The 23904-nt window shown below is 33.8% G+C and overlaps 2 protein-coding genes across 7 annotated transcripts in view; one reads left to right on the top strand and one right to left on the bottom strand.

Moving 5' to 3' along the window:
• The window catches only part of LOC134533519 (nuclear hormone receptor FTZ-F1 beta), a 112321-nt gene extending 106823 nt beyond the window's left edge, over nucleotides 1-5498 (top strand). Inside the window, exon 16 of the mRNA XM_063371047.1 lies at nucleotides 356-5498. The gene's annotated coding sequence lies outside the window, so the exon portion shown is untranslated. The remainder of the gene's footprint in view (nucleotides 1-355) is intronic.
• Nucleotides 5499-15893: 10395 nt separating this feature from the next.
• LOC134533529 (death domain-associated protein 6-like) overlaps nucleotides 15894-23904 on the bottom strand; it is a 43729-nt gene continuing 35718 nt past the window's right edge. For 4 of the 6 annotated variants that reach the window (XM_063371057.1, XM_063371082.1, XM_063371067.1 and 1 more), the window contains one exon: nucleotides 15894-17135. In XM_063371057.1, coding sequence (XP_063227127.1) covers nucleotides 16765-17135 — 371 coding nt within the window. In that variant the 3' untranslated portion in view covers nucleotides 15894-16764. The other 2 variants (XM_063371089.1, XM_063371096.1) reach the window with 1 other exon arrangement.

Genomic DNA, 23904 nt, shown 5'->3' with positions numbered 1-23904 from the left:
TACTGTTGCACCATTCTGCTGTTCGATCCACGATCCAATGAGCTTAGCCCAAGTATGGTCCAGGGATCATTCGTCTACATGTTGTGCCAACACCACACTGGCACTAGACGATCTTCACACGCATGAACCAAAGTTCACATCTTTTCAATCTGTGGCAAACCGGCAGCATCAGTGTCGGAAGAAATGTTAGGTGCTGTATTTGTTGGCCACAATGCCAACATTTTGTGAAGTAAGGTGAAGAAACTGACTATAGGTCAGCTGATTCCCACCCAGTAGCATGTTAGAACAAAAAATAACTTTCTTGTTTGTAGATACCAACCACAAAAAAAAAAAATATTTTTTTTTTTCTTTCCAGATCCTTGATGTGCCTTTCTTTCAAAAGTGCAGCAAAGTGATTGTGGGCCAGTGGAAAAGACGGAGACAAACCCAGTCGGTGAATGGTGACGGGGGTGGTGATTTTGGTTACTTTTTATCACGCTTTAATTTACTTGGCGTGTACGAACTCATGCTGACTTTTGAGAAACTGTTTTTATAAAGTGACCAAGAAGTTTCTGCAATAATGACAATGCATCAAAAGAAATAAAAGAACTACAATTTTTATTGTACATAGGTGTGATTTTGTGCATGATCTGTGTACATACAGTGATAAAAGATTTTCTATTGTTTTCCATGTTTTTGTATCTTTTGTGACTTTTTAAAAATATATAGATAGATTTTTATATATCATAATAGAGTTATTAGGAAAGACGTCTTTCTAAAAAGTGCTGTTTTGTTCTGAGATGGTGTTATTTAATAACACACTCGGGATGCTTTCTAAAAGCAGTTACGTAGTAATCACAGTTATATTTCTTGGTATTTTGTTTTATTCCAGACCCTAAAAGAGGCTACAAGACAAGTTATTTTGTTATTACATCTTTGGATTAAGGAACACAACTACTACATTTGCTACTTGAATTTGTAGTATTTCATAATGATAATGATTATTATTGCAAGTTAAATATAACTTTAAACTGTTATATTATTTGTATTATCACGTTGGCAGAAATACGTTTGAATGGAGAACTGCAGCTTTGGAAGTAACTTAAGAAATAACTGTAATGTAATAATTGCAGCAACAAAATGCGACGAATTTACCAAGTACTCGTTACTGACGCTACAGTAACGAATAATCAAGCTCATGTTGTTGGGCAAATACTTAGGCGAAAACCCGGGAATCAAGATAGTAACTCAGTGGAGAGTATTTACTTTTGAATTATGTTTGTAGTACAAACTGGAGATGTCTTTTTTTTTTGTGAATTTTGTGAAAATGGGGAGGGGAGCCTGTGTGAAAGAAACATCACTACGATGGGTAATAATAGTCGGTGATTTGAGAGCGGTGGAGTCCATGTTGCTTTTCACAACCGTGGTTGGTGTGAAGCAGTTTAATGATCAGAGTGTTAAAAAAAAAAAAATAGTTTTAATTTGAACTTCAATATACAGCAGGATCTGGTTTGCTACACCAGTTCGATTTCTGTAAAACTGAAGTTTGGAATCTTGTTTATTCTGAGCAAAATTTGTGTATTTAACGTATGCTTATCATAACGAGATACTGGCACGGTTGAGCAGGATATCACATTTCTCACAGCAGTGTGTCAACTGTGTTGAAAGAAAATTCCACTGGTGAATCCATGTGTTCCACTTTTTTTTATTGTCCTTCACATCAGCCTACTCATTCTCATGCTGAATTGTAGAAGAAAATGTGCAATTTCATTCATGCGTTTATTGAAAAGGTTAAGATGGTTGCATTCGTTGGGAGAAAAAAAAACCTATGTACTGTATACAGTGAAAGGAATATGTGGTAAATGGGGTTCTGCTGTATATTAAAAATATGATTGATCTTTGTTTTAACATATTGTTTTGAGTGATAGTATAAAAAAAATTTTAAAAATGAAAATATCAGGATTATTTTTAATTTTTGGGATGAAGATTGTGAACCTCTACAAAAATATAATACATGAAAGACACCAAATTGACTGGATTTAATAGTTGTGTAGCTGACTACAAGTAAAATCTTGATTTTTTTTTACAGATATTTAAAAAAAATTTTATTGCCTTATATACTTAATAATAAGACCCCTTTTTAATGATTCGTAGAATTGAGCAAATTCATGTGTGCCCACAGTGCAGCTCGGTTTTTGTGAAAAATTATATAAATTTGTTAAATAACTAATTTTTATAAAATGCATAAAAAATTGCATTTATGAGGGTTTATCAGTTATCTGTATAAAATTAAAAAAATACCTATATTTTTTATGCTGTCTATGAAAATTTCTATTGTGTAAAACATAATTTTTTTGCATAATTGAATTGTTTAGTAGTTGTAAAGACTGCTGAAATCATTTGAATCAGGCAGTAACATGCCCAAGAAACATTTGTAGTAAATGTTCCATGCTCATAATTTTGTACCCGTATGTTTAAAGTTTTTAAATTTCCAGCAGCTAGTGACAGATCAAAAATAAGAGACTGTTTTTTTTAAACTGAGTCAGTCTGTAACAGTATGCAAGACTAAAATGAAATTCACTATTGTGATACGTGAGACATTCACTAATCAAGTGTTGCAAGGAGCACTGATTTTTTTCAAAACCTGTTAAACAAAATGTATTAATAATTTAGATATGTTCTGTAACTGCGTGAATGGATTGATTGTTTATCTTTGTTAGTGAAATGTTTTACAGTGTGCCCAATAGAAGTCTTAAAAGTGAATAAACACAGATAAATAAATAAAGTGTATTTGACATAGTGAAGTATGTGCACTGGAAGGATCGAAGATACAATTGATGAATTTAACTCGAGGGCTTCCTTGCTAGTACTGGTTGGTGACTTCATCAATGGCAGATAAGCCATTTTTATATGTCGCAGCTTGCAAACAAGACATCCCCAAGTATACATTACATCGGAGTATCTGCAGACAGGAAAAATGGGGTAAAACTCAGGAAACTAAAGAAATGTCTTAAAAAACCTTTAAAACACAGGGAAATTAACAATATACTAGTTAATAAAGAGTATTCGTAATTCCTAGACACAAGTTTTATGGTATTATTTTCAGGCTGATATAGTTAAAAAAAATTTTCATGTTAGGGTTTTTATTTTATATTAATTACATATGTTTATTCATAAAGATAGCAAAATTTTCAACAAATACGACACTTTCTTGTTCAATGATACTTTCTTCACCAAAACAGTGTCATTTTGACTGATACATGATGCAATTTTACAATATAATGATATGTAATAAGCTTGTCTTACCTACTGGGAACAATAAATATAAATCTGCAAGTATATGTGCGTTTGTAAAATGTTACAATGTCAACAAAAAAAAAGATTTTTTTTTTAAAATCTAATTAATACATACATTTTGGTACTAATTCCATGCTAAATAATTTACATTGATTGATATTAATGTGTTAAAATATTCAGTTTTTGTAATCTCTGAATTCAATTTAGATTAAATATTTTGATTAATTTCATGATTTTAGTCATTCATTTCAGTGTAATATGATGTGTTGGGATGTTTTTCAGTGTTATTTTGGCTTTATTGCAATTCAACCACATAATATCGTCCCGAGTAATTTCTCGTTACATGTATGTCAATTTGTAAAACCGGTTTGTATTTTTATCAGAAATTTATATGTATGCAGTTACTAACCTGTATTCAATTTGTACTTACACTGATTCAACATTAGGGATACAATAAACTGGGTTTCAATTTGAAGCACGGTCATATATCTAAAGTATTTCGCCGATCTCAATCAGTAATGTAAATTGTAATATATCTATGGGAAGATGAGACAGGAGAAAAAATTTTTTAAGTATGAATGGGAAAATTTAGGGAAGTTGTCTGAAGTAAGACAGTGGTAACCCCTACATACATCATCTTGCATAACGATGTAGCACAAGACAAAGCAGCTGCCTGTGCCTACAAATCAGCAATCTGGAACGCTGCACGCGCTATTGCCACAGATGTTTCAATAAGAAACAGCAGCTTGCAACAACTGATATGTGCTTTATTTACAGTTAACAATCAAGACCCATCTACATAATGTACATTAATATTTTTTTCCCTTTAAGTTATTAGATTAAAAAGTTACAGTAAGGCTGAACATACACCACTGGTGAAGCAGCACAACAAATGTTGATGTTCATTTTTTATTTTTACAGAAAAAATTTTTACTTAAATTATTGTCTGGGTTGAGGGGGTCCAGTGCATAGTATGGAATAAATAAAAGTGTAGTTGGTGGAAATTGAACCAGAGTCAACAGATTGCCAAGCCATGCTTTTAACCACTGCACCAATCCACTGAATTGATGATAATTTAAAAAAAAATAAAAAATGTTATATAAATATACTTTACAATCTTTAAAGAGCTTTTTCTCGCTTTTTAGGGCCTGCTCAGGTGAGATAGGCTAGGACGTTGAAAAACCTACTTCTACTCACACAGTTTAAGCAAATTTGGTGAGCCAGAACTCGGACCCTTTTCTTAGTAAGATGTCAACTCTAAATTTTCCTAGTTTTGCAGCTTGTCTTTTTTTTTTTAACCAGGTCGTTAGGTATAAAAATAAAAAAACTTGATGGTTTTAAGCCGTAATCTTCATCACAGCCAGGTGCAATGCAAGAGCGAGGCCTCTTTAACTTAACAAATGCAGGACAATTTTAAGGCATTTGTACAGATTAGGCATTGACCAAGAACCCAAACAAATAAAAAAAATAGTAATCTGGGAAAAAAATTTAAAAAATTGAGACAGAATTAGTAATAATATTATATTTTATATAAAACTCCCATTTAACAAAATGTTAATAATGGGTTCCACTGTTACCAGCGCCGTTAGTTCGTAGGCCGCCGTGAGCTTCACTAAGTTGACGAGACACGCCAAGGCAAAGGATAGGAAGTTGCCAGATATATCTATATGACCGTAATCTTGATCATGGTTAAGGGGTCCTTAAACCTCCTTAATTTTTGATTTCACAAGAGGGTACAAACCATGTTTAAGTCTGTGTAATACTGGTTCAATTTGAATCTTTTTTTGTATATTCTTGCATTGCACTAAAAATATTCAGTAATTTTTGGAGAACGGTAAATGTTGTGGCATTAATTGCCATCTTCCTTCCATTCGGTGCACTATCTGTTATCTATTTCTGAGTTTTACAAAACTTGACTGCATTGTATTTTTCCTTGAACATGTAGTATGTGTGATGTGTTTTTGATAGTCATTTTATTCTGTCAGCATTCCAGCTGCCAGCACCCTGGCTGGGGATCTTTGTACATATCTACGAAATCAGTGCACTTGCAGCCGAGACGTACTTAAGTGGGGGACTCGTGTTCGTTCCCCAGCCATAACGCTGTATGCTTCGACTCATTTTTGAGTTCTTCAAGAAACCCCACCTGTTGTTGACAATAGTGATATTGGATATTTTTATTTGTAGCAATATCAGAGTATCATTATTAAAAAAAAATACTGTAATTGTATTGAGGATTTATTTTGCTTGCAAAAAAAAACACCTTACCTGTAACTGTGCAAAAAAAGAGAATTTTTTGTAGGCAATTTCAATGAAAATGTGATGAATAAAATGTTTTCAGAATTTTGTTAATTAATGTTGTTCAGTGATTATTATTAAGTATGGCTGATAACTATTAAAAAACTTTTCCACTGTTAATTTTAAGTAGGTTATTCTTATTCTGGATTCTCTTTTACATCACATGGACCTGGGCATCACTGTAATACTGCCATAATTCTGATTCCACCAAATGATTTTTGTTGCGAATAAACCTAAAGAAACATTATCTCAATACAAACAATTTTTGCCCCCTGCCTATATGAGCTTATAAAATTTAATACCAAAGATTCATTGCCAAATTGTTATCCCCATTCTCAATGTACAGTAGAGTCCCGCTAATCCAGACTACATAGGACCGGATACTGTCTGGATCACCAAAATAAGTGATTAAACAGAATTTGCCTTAAAATGCACATTACAAAAATTACTGCCAGTTTTTGTGAAGGAGCAAAATATTAAATATGGAAGACAAATATGTTGAAATTATTTTTGTGTGTGTTTTAACAATTACCTGTTGGGAGTATCTGGGTTCTTTTCAATTTTTCTCTTCACAATATGAGTCTGGGCTCGGCGGGATAGTCGCTACACACGGAAATGCAGATAACCTATCTAAAAATTAAAAATAACACATGTCACAAATTGCAGAATGCTAGCTCTCCATATCTTAATATAATTAAACAAATTACTTAACATACTGAAATAAGTAGATATGAGGATCTCTAAGTAAAGAATGTTTCTGTTAATCTTTTTATTTAAAATAATGAAACAAAACTTTTTTTACAGCACACCTGATACCTTAGCTATTTTTCTACTTAGTGGGCCAATACAAATTTTAACATTTGTCATAGTGCATCACCAGCTTTACTATGCCTTCTGCGTACTCAGTTACCGCCAAGTTGTTGAACCAGTCATTAACATCCTCTTTCAGTTCATCACTAGTGGTTCCCAGCCCAAGAGTCCTACAATTTGAAGACAAGTTGGTAATCACTTGGAGTCGGGAAGCCTAAGATGCACATAAAGTTCTGCAATTCCCGATTACACCCAAACAATTCACCTTCGGCCAACCTTGGGTTTATTTATATATATTTATCTGTTTATTTTAATGTAGCTAACCTAACCGACCACTTTTAATATTTGAATTCATTTTTCCTGCGCAAAAATAAAACAAATCCCGAAGTTGCCCGAAGGTGAATTGTTCGGGTGTAATCGGGGATGGCAGAACTTTATGTGCATCTTAGGTCTCCCCTTGGAGTCAAGTCCAGGCTATAAGGTAAATGTTCCAAGTGCTTCCCACTTAAACTGCTGAACGTGGCAGCATGCGGATGTGAGTTATGAAGAAGCACAATGCCTCTGGACAACAATCCCTGCCGTTTGTTTTGAACGGCGCGGTGTAGTCGGTGGAGGGTCCGACTGCATTTATGATCTCCCAACTTGGTATGTAGTTGATGAGTAGGATGCCCTTTTAATCCCAAAACACTATAGCCATAATCTCTTTAGTGCTCAGAATTTGTTTACCTTGTAGGGGATCAGGAATGATCACATTCCATTGACTGGTGCTTTGTTTCTGGAGTTCTCATCAGAACAATATGGATGAAAAACTCCTCGCTATTCTTTCTGCACTGACAGAGAGAAGTGCAACTCCCAACCGTGGCATACACTGTAGCCCAAATCATCACTAAAAATTTAATAAAGAACTCAAGTCCATCTATAGTGAAATGTCGATCCTCTTGAATTTTTTCATCAATCCTCAATTTCAGTTTGTCAGTCTCAACTGAAGTCTGCTCTGAGCATTCATCATGAATATTCGTTCGCTCACCATTAAACATGATGCGTCATTTTCCAGATGTAGCTTCATTCACCAAATTACCATGAACCTCGGTTATCTGTCTGTAAATTTCAACAGGGCTGACTTTTTTCATGTTCAGAAAGGGTATTTCATTATGAAGTTCACACTTGGTGGGATCTTTAAATTTGTTACACCTTTCAAAGTAACACTATGAACAGTAGACGACCGTTAGGGCTTGCTGTTAGCATCAGACTGTGAAGGAATGGACAGGTCCATGATGTGGCGGTGGGGGTTGGTGGGAGAACTGCGTGGTTGCAGATTAAAAGCGTTCTTTACTTTTGGAAATAGCCTCATATAAGTGAACGTAGTTGCAGTCAGTATGATCATTCATGCATATATTTAAAATTAAAAAAAAGATGATACGTTACTAGTACGTACACTGAAAGGTCTTTGATCAGGCATGTGTGTGACCACGGCCATGCTGGTTATCAGACGTCAATATAACTTAAGTGGGAATAACAAAAAAAGCACTTAATATACAGTACAACTGTGTTTAAAACAAGTAGTAATAAGCTAGAAAACAAGAAATGCTGCACTAAAATGGGAACTGTCAGTAACGATAAATTCTGAGCAAATTAAATATGCAGGCAGCGCAGTTATCAGACCTGGTGACCAGAACAGCCGAAATCCATGCGAAACAAATCCGAACGCTAGCTGCTCAACTGATGCCGGCTTACAGATTGTGCCTTTCATTATACAGAATGTCCATAAAATAAAGTCCCAGTTTCAATGGTTTACTATAACAGTTTAATTTATACTATTTTTAAAAAATCATACATCAGTTTGAAGGTAACATAACCAAGTGTTTCATAAAAATGTTCAATGTGTGCAATTTTACTGATATGGCACACATCCAACCTAAAACCAATTCTTCCCACACTTTGGTTAAAAAGCCCAGAGTAATGGAAGCAATAGCCTCTTCAATTCTGTAACAACTTGGTAAATCATTAGGTAGCGGTGGAATGCAGATGCAATCTTTTATAAAGTCCCAAAGGAAAAAAATCGCATGGCGCTATATCCGGTGAACGTGGAGACCAGCGAAAAATAGCTCTGTCGTCTCAACAATTACGACCAATCCAACGGTCAGGGAATGTGACAACTAAACTTTAAACGAAGCGCATGTTGAACTGAAATTACAGATTCAATACTTTACGCTCAGGAGTTGCCATTTTGTGTAGGTAGCACTGCAAGCGAGAAAAACAAAGCAGTACTCATGCATGCGCTTATCTAAAACTGTTTGATGATTTAGTCTTAAATTGTGAGCTTGAAAAAACACCCTAAAATGCACACAGTTGATATTATTAATATTTCTAACTGGAACATTCTTTTATGGCCATACTGTATTGTTTTACGAATTAGTGTATACTTAAAATGTGACATAAGTTTAGTGAAAAAAATGAAGAAGGTAGGTACAACACATTTATCATACTTGAATACTACATTTATTTTTTCTCATATAAAAATACACAAATTGCAACGTGCTTGAGCAATCATCCATGGTATATTTTTGTACTTTAACATAATCATTCTCAAGTTTTAACATTTCATGTTGTGAAACCTTGCAGTTTTTTTTACATGTTAAAAAACGGGAGAAAACAATATATTAGCTACAGCATGCTTTGATTTAATCATAATGTGTACAAGTAATTGCAGTACAAAATGACACTTCTAATCTTCACTTAAATGGCAAGCAGCCCACACATAGTAAGTTTTAGTACATTGTGGATTAGACGAGACAAAAGGATGGAAAAAAAAACCATTATAATAATTGATGGAGAGCAAGAATAACAACCTCTAATACAAATCTTAATTTTGGTACTTTGTATTAAAATTAATTTAGATTAAATTGTGCTATCTACATGAACACACATATTTAGTCTTTGCAACCATAATTATCTGCTCAAACTTATGAACCAAGTTTTTAACTGGCATACTTATGTAAAGGGAAATACAAATATGTACACATTTTAAATTTGTATGTGCAGTTCTAGTACTTCACTCTGTGTAACTACTGCATAACATTAAAGAATAGTTTTGAAAATGTCTGAATTAACGAGGTTACACAATGTTAGGAAATTCAGGATAGTGTGGTGATAACGACAATGTTAGGTCTTACTGAGGGAATCCAGGAAGTGTTAGGCTGGGTTCAGGTTAAAATAAAATAATAATAATAATAATAATAAAAACAGTAACAGTGGGTCATGTGCACAAGATTTGACAATGTTTTCCCATCTCCTGATTCACAATAGTGCATAGAACGGTTGTGCGCATAAAAGGAAAATGAACATACTATATTTTTGTTAGGACGCAACAGCCAGTGAGGGAAGAGTAGGATTGGTGGGACTTAATAAATGTTTATATTTATTTTATCAATCATATTATAGCAAGAAATTGTTGAGATATTACAATATTCAGCTATTTCCTGCTTTAAAATTAAATTAATGCTATTACTTGGAATAAGTTACTAGAAATAAATTTTAATATAAAATTATTAAAAAAAAAAAACATTTTGTGGTTAGAATTGTTGACTAACAATTATATTTATTTATTATTTAAATGAGGTGTGCATTTAGATTGATTTATTTTCAATTTGAATAACTCGAAAAAACAATGTTGGACACATCGCAAAATTTCAATGGCTAAAATTAACTTTTTAAGATTCCAATTGTGAACCAATTTTGCACAGTCGTGTGCTTGGTCTGCTATGTACTCGCTCATGCTTTTTTAAATTGTGATTCCAGTCTTACATGTAGCCGGAGAATAGAGTGAACGAGCAATAAGCAGAAACGATACTTTACGTTTTAAATTTTTGATCTGTTTATTAATAAATATAGCTATTACTGAACAAATATGACACTTAAATGTTCCATTATACTAATTTCTTCAAAACAATATCATTTTGACTAATACATTATGCACTTTTACAATATAATGGTATGTAATGAGCACGTATAACTATTCGGTACAAATAAAAAAAATATGTTAAGTAGTTTTGTGTTTGAAAAATGTACTGATGTCATAATGTAAAAGAAAAACGAGTGACTAATAACAGTTGCATGATTACAAAGAAGTAAACCTTTTCCAATTTTTTTTTTTTGCATAAACTGTGCTACAAACTTCATCTTAAATAATTACCTGTCATTGAATTTAATATTTAAAAAATTATGTATTCATCATAAGAGTTAAGTTTTAATTGAAAGTGCTGACTAGTTTCACAATTTTAATTGCATTTTTGTTGATTTGTGGTGTATTAACTTGCATTGCGGTGTTGTATGATGCATTGACACTCTTTGCGGTGTTATTTCGGTTTTATCGCAATTCACCTAACAGTCTTGTCAAAGCCGGTAATGGAACATTTCCCGCTCGCAGTCACGCGCTGTCTGGCTGTCGACATGTCTCTCATTACCTGATTATGCAGCCAGAGAGGGGATTGCCTGGACATATTCACTGCCGAGTACATTCTGTTGCCACAAATCAGGTTTGCATTTAAATAAAATATGTTGCCTTCACAGAAATTTAGCATGCTTCACTAGATTCTTGTCTTATTACTTTCAATCATCCTCAATTTCAAAACACTGAAGTTTGAATTAACCGGGCTTTACTGCAATTTTTTACGAAACTGTGTTTATTTCCAGTGTAAAAAGAACAAAGAGTACATTCATCAACTCTTAATTCGCAAGTTAAATTCCTGATACTGAATTTTTTTTTTTTGCTGTTACCGCTTAGCTTTTTATCAATCATCTACATTTTATTGACAGAATGCAGTTTAAAATATTTTGCATAAGGTGGATAGATGAATTTTTACCAATTTCTCTAAAAAATAATTGGAGATTTAATGTGTTTAAAAAACTATTATGGTACTGTTAATACATGAGAAAAATCTGTAAATTTGTTAAAGTTATTTAGAAACTCATTACTTGGCTACCGTTACTTTACTTCACATGAGAAATTATGGATGCCACTTACTCGGTACCAATATAAGAAAGATAATGTGGTTCTTAATGTCAACCAAATTAGATTTTCAATGATATCTTAAAACAAAGTTACAAAATAGTTTTGAAAAAATCTAAGTTGGTTAAGGGAGATGTGGACGTGTTTAAGGATCAGGAGTGGTTTGCAACAGGAAGGATAGACAGTCCTAAGGAAAGTCGTTAACTGTTGAATGTATCCAGAGGGACCACCGAATTCTCAGCAGTATTTGCTGCTGTTTGCCTGATTTCAGTTGTTTGGCTAGAGATACACCACCCCTTATTCCTTAAGTGTAGCGGAGGAATACCAATAAAACAAACACAAACATGACAAGGCCACACTAGCTACTATCAAGTACGTATAATATTGTTGTACACACATTAAAACAACATATATGATAAAACTATTAAATAATATAATTTTTGTCAAATATAATGGTTTTATACCATAATCATTCAATTACAGGTCCATTTAATAATACAAGTTCATATAATAAAAAATGGCAGTGTAAAATAATTACTTAAACAGTAAATCTTTATGCTCATATTTTTCCAATATTACTGTTAATACTATGAATTATTTTATTAACTATAACAATTAAACTAATGTGATAAGTTGATCAAAATATGCCATGTAGCTCACAGTTTTTTTTTTTTTTTTTTAATTATTGCCTCTCACCCAGCATTTTAGTTGCTAACACTTAACTTAATAAATCTGTTAACTATTTGTGTGTTTGAAAAATGTTCTAAGGTCAAAATGTAAAAATAACTAATAATAGCAAGATTAAAAATATTTAACTTTTACCAATCTCTTTTATTGAATTGTGGTGCAAACATCATGCTAAATAAATTAATTTCATTGAATTTAAGATTTTAGTTGCATTACAGTGCTTTGTAGTGCATTAACTTGAACTTGGTGTTATTTGGTGTTATATGGTGTTATTTCGGTTTCATTGCAATTCATCATATAAAATTTTCTCAACTGATGACATAACTCTCATTGCAAGAAGTGAAGCAGAGCTTACTGACTTGCCAACAGTAAAGAACGTTAGTACGATTGCAGTCAATAATCAAACACGGAGAAGACCAAACTATTGGTTTCTGATCGAAAGTCATAAACACAACTCGCACGATGCTTAGAAGAGCTGGAGGTTGGTACGGGACATTGTGCATCCGGGATAAATCATCAATGGCACGGGAAACCTGGGGAAAAGACATTAAAAGACGTATTGCCCCAGGTCGGGCGGCCAATGGTAGAGCTGGCTAAGATCTGGCAGTGCAAGGCAACATCAAGATCTGCAAAGATACGCCTAGTTGAATTGTTTACAACTGGTAGACAGTTAAGGCTGAAGTAGAGAGTTGAACTGATCAGTCTGTGCCTGATGACAGGAACGGAAGCCAGTTCCCGAAAAATCACAACTGTTTTGTCATAGGTAACCTACTGTGTTCATCGGTGTTGTCCATAATATCTGTTTAGGTAGCTATTTTAATCGTATATTTGCTGCATTGTTCCGATTTTGTTGTCTGTCTCCATTTACAGTTATTGTTGAAACTGTCTCGTCATTGTTAACCCACAGTGTTCGTCTGTGCTGCTATTATTTTTTTCATGACTATAAATTCCTTTCACAGAATTCTTGTGCTGTCTGATATTTAAGTTTGAATGTGTTCATCTGTGCTGTAGTCATTGTGTTGTCCATTATACCTGTTTAGGTACATTGTTGGTTTTATGTGTTTGGCATCATCTGATTTAGGCTTGTTCTCTGTGGGTTAATGTTTTCGTTTTCATTTTCATTTTTATTTCTTATTTTACATTTATGAATTTTTCTCATTACAAACAGTGAAAACTTTGTCCAAGAAATTGTATTGCATGAGTCATTTAAATAATGTAGTAAAACTGATTCCTTTGGAATGTCGTAAAGGCAGAAAATACCGTGAACAGAATAGATGGAGAGGAGGGAAGAGAAGAAAAGAGAATGAATTAATGATATTGTCGATAATGAGGTGAGGAGTGATGAGATGGAGCCAGGGATAGCTCTGGGGGTGGGGGGGGGGGGGGGGGGGATAGGGGACAGCCTGCCTCGTACACCGGGTTAGGGAGGCTCAGGATGGCCCAACAAAGACAAAAAAAAAAGGTGCAACGGAAGTTGCACGGAACGGAAATGTGTAACCACGTTGCTGCCAACTGTGGCTGATAGTGTGAACCAAAGTTCACAAAGTCAAAGGGAAACTTCATAGTATTAACTGTTTAATGAATTTAAACAAAATAGGCAATATTTTAATAAAATTCCTTGTTGAAAATCAGGTCCAATAACGGTGTTCAGTATTTTTTAAAGTATTTTTTTTTAGAGCTGTTTCATTAAATAGTTAAAAAATTTAATCTGCAAATCAAATGATTCATTAGTCGACGTAGCTGCTTCGGCAGTGAATTCTAGCGGCAGGCATGGAAACGTGTAGCTTGCGTTAAAAAATATAATTAAAACACAATTTGCGTGTTTATCATGCTCTGCGTTATTTTAAAGAATTCTTGTTAAATTCTGTGTCCGAATTTTGTATAATAAGCGTATTTGCAACATGAGAACACATGAATTTCTGTGTTAACAGTTATTAGATGTTACGCATCACTGGCAAGTACTGAAAGACTTGAAAATTATATTATTTCTTAAAATTACGTATGTGAAATAAAACTTACACTTAAAACAGTGGTAAATATATGGGACAATAAAAAAATTTAATTAAAAATTTTGCATACAATGTACATGGAGCGAAACAAATTATGCTTGGTATCTTTATTGTTGTTGTGGAAAAGAGGTGGGAAGGAGGGGGATAAATAATCACAATTTTTATTCCGGGTGAAGGAAATTCTAGGTCCATCCCTGGATGTAACACTGAAGAAAGCATGGTGAGGATAAACGAGGAGTACCCAGAGAAAACCCGCCTTGATAGTAAGGAAGTGGTCCGACCACTCAACTGCCATGCCCAGACAGAGAGAAGATCAAATGTATCCAACTACAGAAATCAAAGATCAGAAAGTGGCTATCTTCCCAAGTGAGAAAAACTTAATCTCAGATATCTTGGGTACATGTTGAGAACAGACAAGCAGAATTTAGAAGAAGAAGGGAATTAAACTTTTGCAATGTTTTACAAGACAATAGAAAGGCAAAGACCCCTAGCAAGGAAGCTGGTGATACCAAACAAAAAAATTACCAACCTGACTCTCTAATACAAAGAGCTGAAGATCACTCTGCTCATTGCTATATCGTCAGGGAAGCAATGTTAAGCCATGAATACACTGGGGTAACAGTGTCATTTAACAGCCCTTTGATGGCCATACCCATCACAGTCTCGGTGTTTTATTTTATTTTTAGCCTAACTATGTTACCAAGAAAATTTGTTTTGAAAGTTCTGTAGAGATGGCCATGTGAAGAGAGGGAAGATTTGTCAAAGGCAAGCAGATGATACGAGAAATGTGCGGAATAAAATGAAGAGGGAGAAGGCTCGAGAAAGGACAGGAAAAAAAAAGAGAATAAATGGTCGTACCTAGAAAAAATCCACAAGCCAGAGTAGAATCAGTCACACTACATCCCATTATGGGGAACAAATTATATCACACAATCAACTGTCTGTGATTCAACATTCTAATCACACTATGATGCTGAACCAATGTTAACATAGGTTGTACTGAACTTAAGAGACTTAAATATATGTAGGTTTAATTTTGAAAACTGCACATGAACACTTTAATAGTTCCACATATATGGGAGGCCTAGCAACTGACTAAGCACTGTATAAGTATTTCTTTGACATTAGAGTCCATGGTATGTATTTCCTAATGCAAGGGTTGTGAATTCCATGTACTATGTAAATATCAGCAATAAAGCTTATAAAACAAACAAATGGTCTGGCTAGAAGATAAATTGAGAAATGGTAAGGTATTGAGGTAAATTAGTCTTGCTTAATTTTTGAGGTTTCAATTATTGGCTGAAGAAAAATCTTATGTATCATCAGAGAAATTGAGTTAATTATTTATTTATTTTTATTCTGCAACATTATCTGAAAAGTTTTTTAATTCACACCTTAGTTTTAAGATGAGAACTTTCATCATGCAGCCTTCACAAGCATTTTGGTGAGGGAAAATAAAATAAAATGATGTTTCACACATCTGTTTAACACAAAGCAAGAGAGCAATTTTTTTGATATATGGGGAAGAATGACAATGGTCTACAAAAATCTAAAACTTGAAAGTATTTAATTTAATTTATAGGTAATTCATTTATGCTGGCATCTTTCATTTAACTGGTAAAATTAATTTGAATATACACCAAAAATGGTATTAATACAATAATAAATAACTTAGTCAGTTAACTAATACATATTTATAATGTGTAAACTAATTCAAATTTTAAAAAGTTGTTATGAAAAATAGCCCATGGTGAAATAGTCTGTCACGCGCCATATAATATTTATAATTATATTTCATTCTTCTCTTATTTTCTAGTAATATAGTGCAGTTATTTTTTAGTACACACACACACAAACAATTACAGCTCTTTACAATTTCTTAGAGCGGACCTTCTGTTTACCATAGTTGGCAGTGCAAGCAAATTATTTTACTGATTATAAAAAATATAACTCTGTATAGCTAAAAACTTAAAGATATTTGACATCACTCAGCCCGTTCCTTGAACAAATCTGAAGTTGTACGTCATACATTTAAAAGGAATGATATCCAGCGTATTCTCACCCATGCTTGCTCAAATAATTTTTTGTAAGTATGTGTAAGGGATTTTCAACATGTCAGAAGAGAAACAGCAGGTAAGTCTTCTGCCTCCATTACACAAATCCTAGGAAACTGAATATTATTCACAAAAATAAATAAATAAGGATCCTTAGGTAATGTTTAAAAGGAAAGATATAAAGGTAAATTATGTAAGAAACAACAAATATTCTGCTTTTGGTGCAGCACAAAGTTGGCCATATCACAGTAATACCAACCTCAGTATCTGCAAAAGTTTTTTTTATTACCAAAAACGCAAAACTTTAAGTTGAGTGAGATGATAGTCTTAAGAGCATTAAATTCAACACCATCACTGAACTAGGCATTAAAATCAAAACAGTTTTCGTCAATTTTTGATGAGATCACAGACATGATGCAACTTTTTTTTTTTTTTTTTTTTTTTTTTAACCCTAAGAAAGGTCAAATGTCTGAGTAAACATTAACCACCTAGCTAGCAAGTTAGCATGAGCTTGCTTGGGCAAAATACTTCAGTGAAAAATAATTTATGTTAAACCTCAGCCACACATTATTTTAGATTTGTAAATACACACTCACATATTCTCCATCCATATGCAAATATAATTTTAATCTAAAAGCATGGTTGTTGGTGAGTCTTCTTCCACAGCTATGCTTTCCCCCAATTCTGACGATGCACTACTTCCACTATTCGCAGTTTTAATTCTTTTTGGCGAACTTTCAACACACACAGGTGAGAATCTTTTCTTTTTATGAAGCATCTCTTCTGGTTTACCATCTGCTTTCTGCTCGTCGTCCGAGTGTGGCGAAGACGGAGGGAAATATTCCTCCCACACGGGTGGCGACACTGGCCGTAGCAAGCGTGGATTGGTATGTTGCGATGCAGGGAGGTTGACGGTGAGTGTACTCGGCTCATTTTCCTCCACAGAAACGTCACTTTCATCACTTTCATCCTCGGGTGCACTCGCTATACAGTTCGCTAGAAAAATAAAAAAGAGCTTAAAAATATAAAAATCAACTCATTAGAGTGTAACAAAATGAGTGATCAATGATAAACTAACAGCTTCAACGTAGAAAAAACTCTAAACTTGAAACAGCTCCAGTTATACTGTAGATAGTATTTAGCCATATAATAATTAAATATGCCTTAACCTATGCTTTTTGAGCTTATACATGCAGCTATGGCGCAAATTACTTTTTGTGAATGAAGAAAATACTTACATATCCTTAAAAACTGTCATTATGTATGCGAGACAGGGGTGCACGAAAGCAGTTCAAGTGCAAACATCTAATATGCCACCTAAGCCGATGCAGAATAGTGCTTAATCTTGTAGCTAACGGTAGAGGTACTGTGAAGTGTTTCAAATTAATAAATGAGTGACATAAGGGTCACTGGAAGCAATGAGGGCCGATGAGATGGGAACGGAGCGATGAAGGAATGCAGTGTCTGCACTGCTTAAGATGTTTTTGTGAACTTGTGTTTGCATAACTTGCAGAACATGCATTTTACCAGTGCTTATTTACAATGCAGTATAATTCTCCTAACTATGTTTTGCTGTACTATTAAAATATTTTAAAAATTGTATCATATTTAGAAGCTTCCTTTAAGTTATTTGCAGTTAGGTACATATTTTACACAGTTTTCCAGCTGAAACGATGAGTGGTTGTGATTTTCATATTAACACCAAACTCTCAATATCCTGGACCTTGATATCCCAGACATAGAATAACCCAAACAGTAGACGGAGTATAGAGAGCAGTGTTAAGATGTACCCAAGTATACGTGCATGCGAGCAGTTTTACACACGTTCAGCACACTCCCCTCCAACCAACTACCCCAATGTCTCGCCAGCGTTAGCCACCATGCGTTGCTTTCTACAGACCGCTCGTCTTTCTCTCGCCCACAACCCCGTTGTGCAGAACTGGGAAGTGACCAGCCGACCATCATCCGAGACAAATCATGTTCGGGCAGGTCGTAATAAAGCAAGAGTCTCGGGTTCACAGCACCTCAGGTGTATTTCTTTAAACCACAATGTCCAGCGTTCCCGAGTGTTTAAGACAAACAAGATAACCATCCATCAGCTCAAAGGCTACAGATAACAAATAAAAGAACTTTTATACTCATCTAATTATGCCTTAAGTTCAACAGAACTGTCTCTTCCTTATTTGAATGTATAATAAGGTGTTTTTTAATACAATGATGCATTAAAACATTGCAGCTGCTGCATGGAGAAGGGTTGGTATGTCAGCGTGTCTCAACTTCCAATGTTTTCAGCGGCACACACTATTTTTGTCTTAATTGATGCTGGCCTGCTTTTTTCAGACATAAAAATTAAAAACTAAGGGAGATTTGGAAGCCATAATAAAGGAGAAGAAACAAGGATGGAAATGGTGACTGCCAGCTCTTGGAGATATCTATTGTGTGTTTCCTTGCAATGCCACGTCTCCCATGTGTACAGACCTTGCAACCTCAGACAAACTACAATTCTACCTGGGAGTGACAATATTGGAATAATGGTCACGTCCAGTGACAGACCAGAAAATGAAATGCAGTGTAACACAGCACGTATCTACATTCCAGAGACAGGGTATTTCGTTGTTTGTATGTTGTGATTTGTGCAGTAACCACTAACACTGTCAAATATTCTCAGCACAACATAAAATCCAGCATCAACATTTTTCAAGAGAACTTCAACCAAATGTACAAGTTAAGTGAACATCTTCTGGAACCAGCTTTTAATAAAACTTGCAACGATTAGCATTGTTCAGAGCAACCAATTATATTTTGTTAACATACATTGTTAAAAAAAGTATCAATAGAGTAAAAAAAAAGGACTTAAGGATTATTCTTCCTTGATTTATGCTTTTAATTAAAGGTAGTAGGTGTGAATTCCTTGTGGGAAAAAGTCCTTTAGTAAATAAAGACACTGCTACATCTACCAATCTATTGAAGAATATGTAAAGGAGAGGTACAATACAACACTACAGAGAAAAACCACACCACCATTTATCACAAAATGTTTACTTTTCTAAACAAATTTTACTAACAAGGACATTCAAATTAAATGTGCAACCAGAAAATGCTAACTTAACATTATGCTACTTATACAAATTTTACGTATTATGAAGGTATGTATCTACATGCACTAAATCAAATCAATGAATATTAACACACAAAATAACAGGAAGACTGGGCAATAGTAACTAGTGTCTAAAGTTATAAATATAATTAAATTTCACAATATGACATTTCGATCAAACAAAGAGACCTAGAGTTTGAATTATACTGGGAAAGGATGATAGTAACCATTTTAATATATTACTCTAGGTCAAAGAACGAACACTAAATAACAGTTAATAATGTACTTATAAAGATTCAAACAGAATTCCTTGCATTAGCTCCTGTTTCCAAGATCAAGATTCAGGCACGTTTCAAAAGAAAGGACAAGAGATTAGAATTGTGAATGGGTGTACATAGTGAGTTGCGATGGGTAACTATAATTAACCTATATGGTAGTCAAGGTTCACATCTCATGGCTGAAATATGTCTGCGAATTATTTACGGCAAATAATATCTGCAACTCTCGCTTGTCATCAAGAATGAATTATTTACATTTGTTAATAAGTCAAAACTGGACCCACAGTATAAAATATAAGACATGTTTTAAAATCAGAGTACTTAGGCAGCCAGCAGAAAATTTAAGAAAATACAATCAAGCTTTTTCTTAGCTTTTGCCTAGTATTTTAGAAATTGTTAATAGAATAATTAGAAATTGTTACTAGAATAATAAAAAAAAATATATGGTCTAATAAGGTTAGAGTGACAATAGATGTATGAACAAGCTGTACAAAACAAGGTTTTGTAAAATTTATGTTTGACTTGTAACCTATGTGCAGCAAAGCAAAGTTAGTGTGACTTGTTTATTAATACTAACAATTACAAATAATTCAGAGAAAAGTCCAATAAAAATAATTTTATCAGCATGAAATTGGCTGAAAGTCTTGGGTAAAATTAACATAAATAACAAAATTATGAGCTACATTTTGGTGGTGGGCTACGTGTTTTTTATCGGCAGAGGGAAACATTTGGGACTAAAAAGCATTTTTTCTCCCCATTTATGGTTGTAAGATAAAAGTTCACATGGAAGCATGTGAAGAATAAGATAATTCTTCAGTGAGTTAAGAAGAATCCAGCACAACATAAAATTACCACTCTAAGAATTATTGGCTGCTTGCTAGTTGCATAAAATCCCTTCCATTTTCTTGGTTCTGAGTTTCCCCAGTTCACAGACATCCAGTAACAAAATATCACCAAATTATTTTGGAGAGAAAAAATTAATAAATTAAAAAAAAAATCCTTCTTTTCAGTCTAAGAAAATTGGAACTATTCTTTAGCCTTTTTTCTTTAGAAAAGTTTGGAAACACAATTATGTAACAAAAATTAATTCTAAAAATTAACATGTACAGTAGAACCTCTTTAAGTCGAACCTCGATAAGTCGAAAACCTCCCAAACTCGAAAAAATGTTGTGTTCCCTTCCATTCAAGCCCCAAAACCTTCGTTGCTCGAAATCTCAACCCTCTATTAGTCGAAATAATCTGTGAGTCCCTCCAAGACATTTTGGTACAGATTTTTCCTCCATAACTCGAAAAATTAAATTAGACCTCTGTATCTCGAACATAGCAATGTTTTATTTTACCACCTTTACAACTCTATTATTATAACTTTTTACCTCTATAGTTCGAAGAAAAATAAGTTACCGACAATGTAAGTACACCATTGTATCTTAGAAATCAATTTAGGAGTATACAATAAATAGGATTACCAGATTACCACGAATTTATGACTCACGTGTTTGCTTGCTTGGTGTCAGGTGTTTAATTTGATTATTTTTGATTTCATTTGAACTTTAACGAAGCATGTCCTTTTTGTTGTTGACTGTTACTGCTACACATCCATTGGTACAACAGTTTACAAATAAAATTGTTAAAACATGAGTGCTGTGAAACTTAAACGGAAAACTTTGAATCGCGCTAAAAAATTGGAAGTGCTCGAATCTGTGAAGAGCTGTCAAAAGAAGAAAGATGTTGCTGAACAATTTGGCCTGCCAATGAGTACTCTCTCAACAATAATAAAAAATGAATCAGACATCATGAGAAAAATACAAAACGGTCAAAGTTTGTCCTGCAAAAGACGACGAATTGCAGATTTTCCAAGCTTGGAGGAGTGCTTACTTAAATGGTTTGAGCAGTGTCGGAGCCAAAATATGTATCAGTGTTAGTGTTAGTTGAAATAATGTTGATTTATAATAAATAAAAATATGTTTGTCACCTCTGCAACTTGAATTTTTATTTATTTTACCTCTCTAACTCAAAATGTATAAGAATGAATCTTAACCTCTTTATGTCGAATCAAAATCCCGCTTAAGTTGAAATCCTTCATAAGTTGAAAACTCTGTAACTCGAATTTTTTGGCGTCTTCCTTCGAGTTTGACTTACAGAGGTTCTACTGTATACTATATCAGTCTTATTTTTGCTCTGAGATTCCTCAGCATCATGTATCCCATGACTTCTATTTTTAAAACTGGCTCCACAATTTCACTGACATGTATTTCCTCTACACTGGACATCAGAATCAAAATCAGGTTAACAACATTTCATCAATTAAATCAAACAGAAATCAACGATAAAGTGGGAAACTGGGTAATCCAACTAAAAAACTAGGCCTGTGCGAAGCTTCGACTACGTGAATCAACTGAAGCTCTTTTTAATATTCAATTTGACATATTTTCGAGGAAATTTGCTATTTCTTTTACTAAAACTTTGGAAGCCTAAGATATGATCATGAAAATATTTTTTTTTTTTTTTTTTTTTTTTTTGTTGTATATGTTTTGCTTGAATAAAGTTGGTTACTTGTGATATTCAAAGGTTGACACCTCGTTAGGTTTTATGGATGCTCAATATTGATATTATGCACGGTTATTTTATAATTATTATTGAATGATGTTATATATAGAGCCCAATTGGTTAATCACGTATCAGTTCAAACATTACACACATTAAACAATTATATATTTTTACCCCAATCCTGTACTTTATAAAGTTTAATACAGCTTCCCCGAGACAATATTCGTAATTCGATTAGACTTCATGAATGTTTAAAACATTAAATTTGAAACTAGTTCTCGCACAGGCCTACTGAAAACTGTTAATCTCTGTAAACAAGTCCTACCACTTCTTGTTGGACAATCACTATCCCAACTAGTTGTGCTTTCTTCCAGAAACCATAATCACATAAATCACACACACTTATTTCTGACATGAAAAGCTATCATACATTAAATCTAAATATTTTTTATTTATAACACAAAAAAAAAAAAAACTATTTTCAGCCTTCTGATCCGTAGCAGGACCTTCTTGAAGCGCTTATGTACACACCACCAGCACCACTGCTCATGCTGCATTAAAACACGGAACCACACACACTTCCTAAGCAACATAAATGGGAAAGAACAAGTGAATTTGAACACAAAAAAATATACAAAATACTAGAAGCAAGATCAGCATCAAAATTAGTTTACAGGAAAGGATAGGTTTTGGGGTTTAATTGGTGATGGAACCTACTTAACCAATGACATTATAAAGTACAGTAAATACCTCGATTTACGCTATCCCGTCTTGTGCAAATCCGGAGTTACTCAATTTTTAAATCTTCTAATCAATTCATTCGTCTTTTATTTTAATGTCTCGCAACTCTCGATTCTCCACTCTGTCCACACTATTTTTTAGCGTACTACGAAGAAAAAAATCTTTGCAATTTATAATAATATTTTTTGATGTATTATCTATGATTTGATAACACATTTTTTTTTAAAATGATTGTTTTATTTAGTTTCTGGTCCCAAGTAAACATAATTTGTATGTCTGTCTTTACATTCAAAATTATGCCCCCACTTATGCGAATTCGAATGACATGGTTATCGCTCGATCACACATATCACGTAAGTTCAGGGTATTACTGTACTGTACTCTATAACCAATGGAAAAAGACATGAGATTTTTGAGATGAACAGAGACTTACACAAATGGACAAGGTATGAGATAAAAACAAAGAATTGACTAATGATAAATCACTGATGGAAAAATTGAAGAGAACTGTTTTTTTTTTTTCCATACTGAGATCAGAATGGAAAACAAAATGGATACAGGCACTCTTTTGCAGAGAAAAAGAAAGAAGACGGACGGGAGGACAATGTAAAAGAGAGAAGAAACAGGAGAGAGTAAAGGAACTGACCAGAAAAGAGCAGGAGTGGAGGAGGATTTTATAGACAGCCTGCCGAAGAGAAAACGTCAGACTACAATATGCAGGACGTAGCCAGAAATATGTTTCATAGGAGGCCCCAACACTTTTAAATATAGTGCTTGTTATGATTAAGTAATACATGACATTTTCATCGCACTTTATATAACAAGTATGCCCACAGGTACACATACCCTCTTCCCCCAACACACCAACAATAAGTGTTCACTTCACTTCAAGCCTTAAGTTCAAAATTCCCAAGTCTAACAAATATTTAAAATAAAATAATATTCTAAAGCTATATTTTATGGAAAGAATAACAGCTTAAAGCCAAGATCCCCAGTTTTTACTGTAGAAGCAATAAAAGCAATAGAACATAGAATAACACATGCAGTTTCCTATATCCTCAACATATGTACAGTATAATTTATCCTAGCTGGACGATATTTT

The sequence above is a fragment of the Bacillus rossius genome, chromosome 1 (assembly GCF_032445375.1).
Source record: "Bacillus rossius redtenbacheri isolate Brsri chromosome 1, Brsri_v3, whole genome shotgun sequence".
NCBI classification, from domain to species: domain Eukaryota; kingdom Metazoa; phylum Arthropoda; class Insecta; order Phasmatodea; family Bacillidae; genus Bacillus; species Bacillus rossius.
This window is presented reverse-complemented; position numbering and strand designations above follow the sequence as displayed.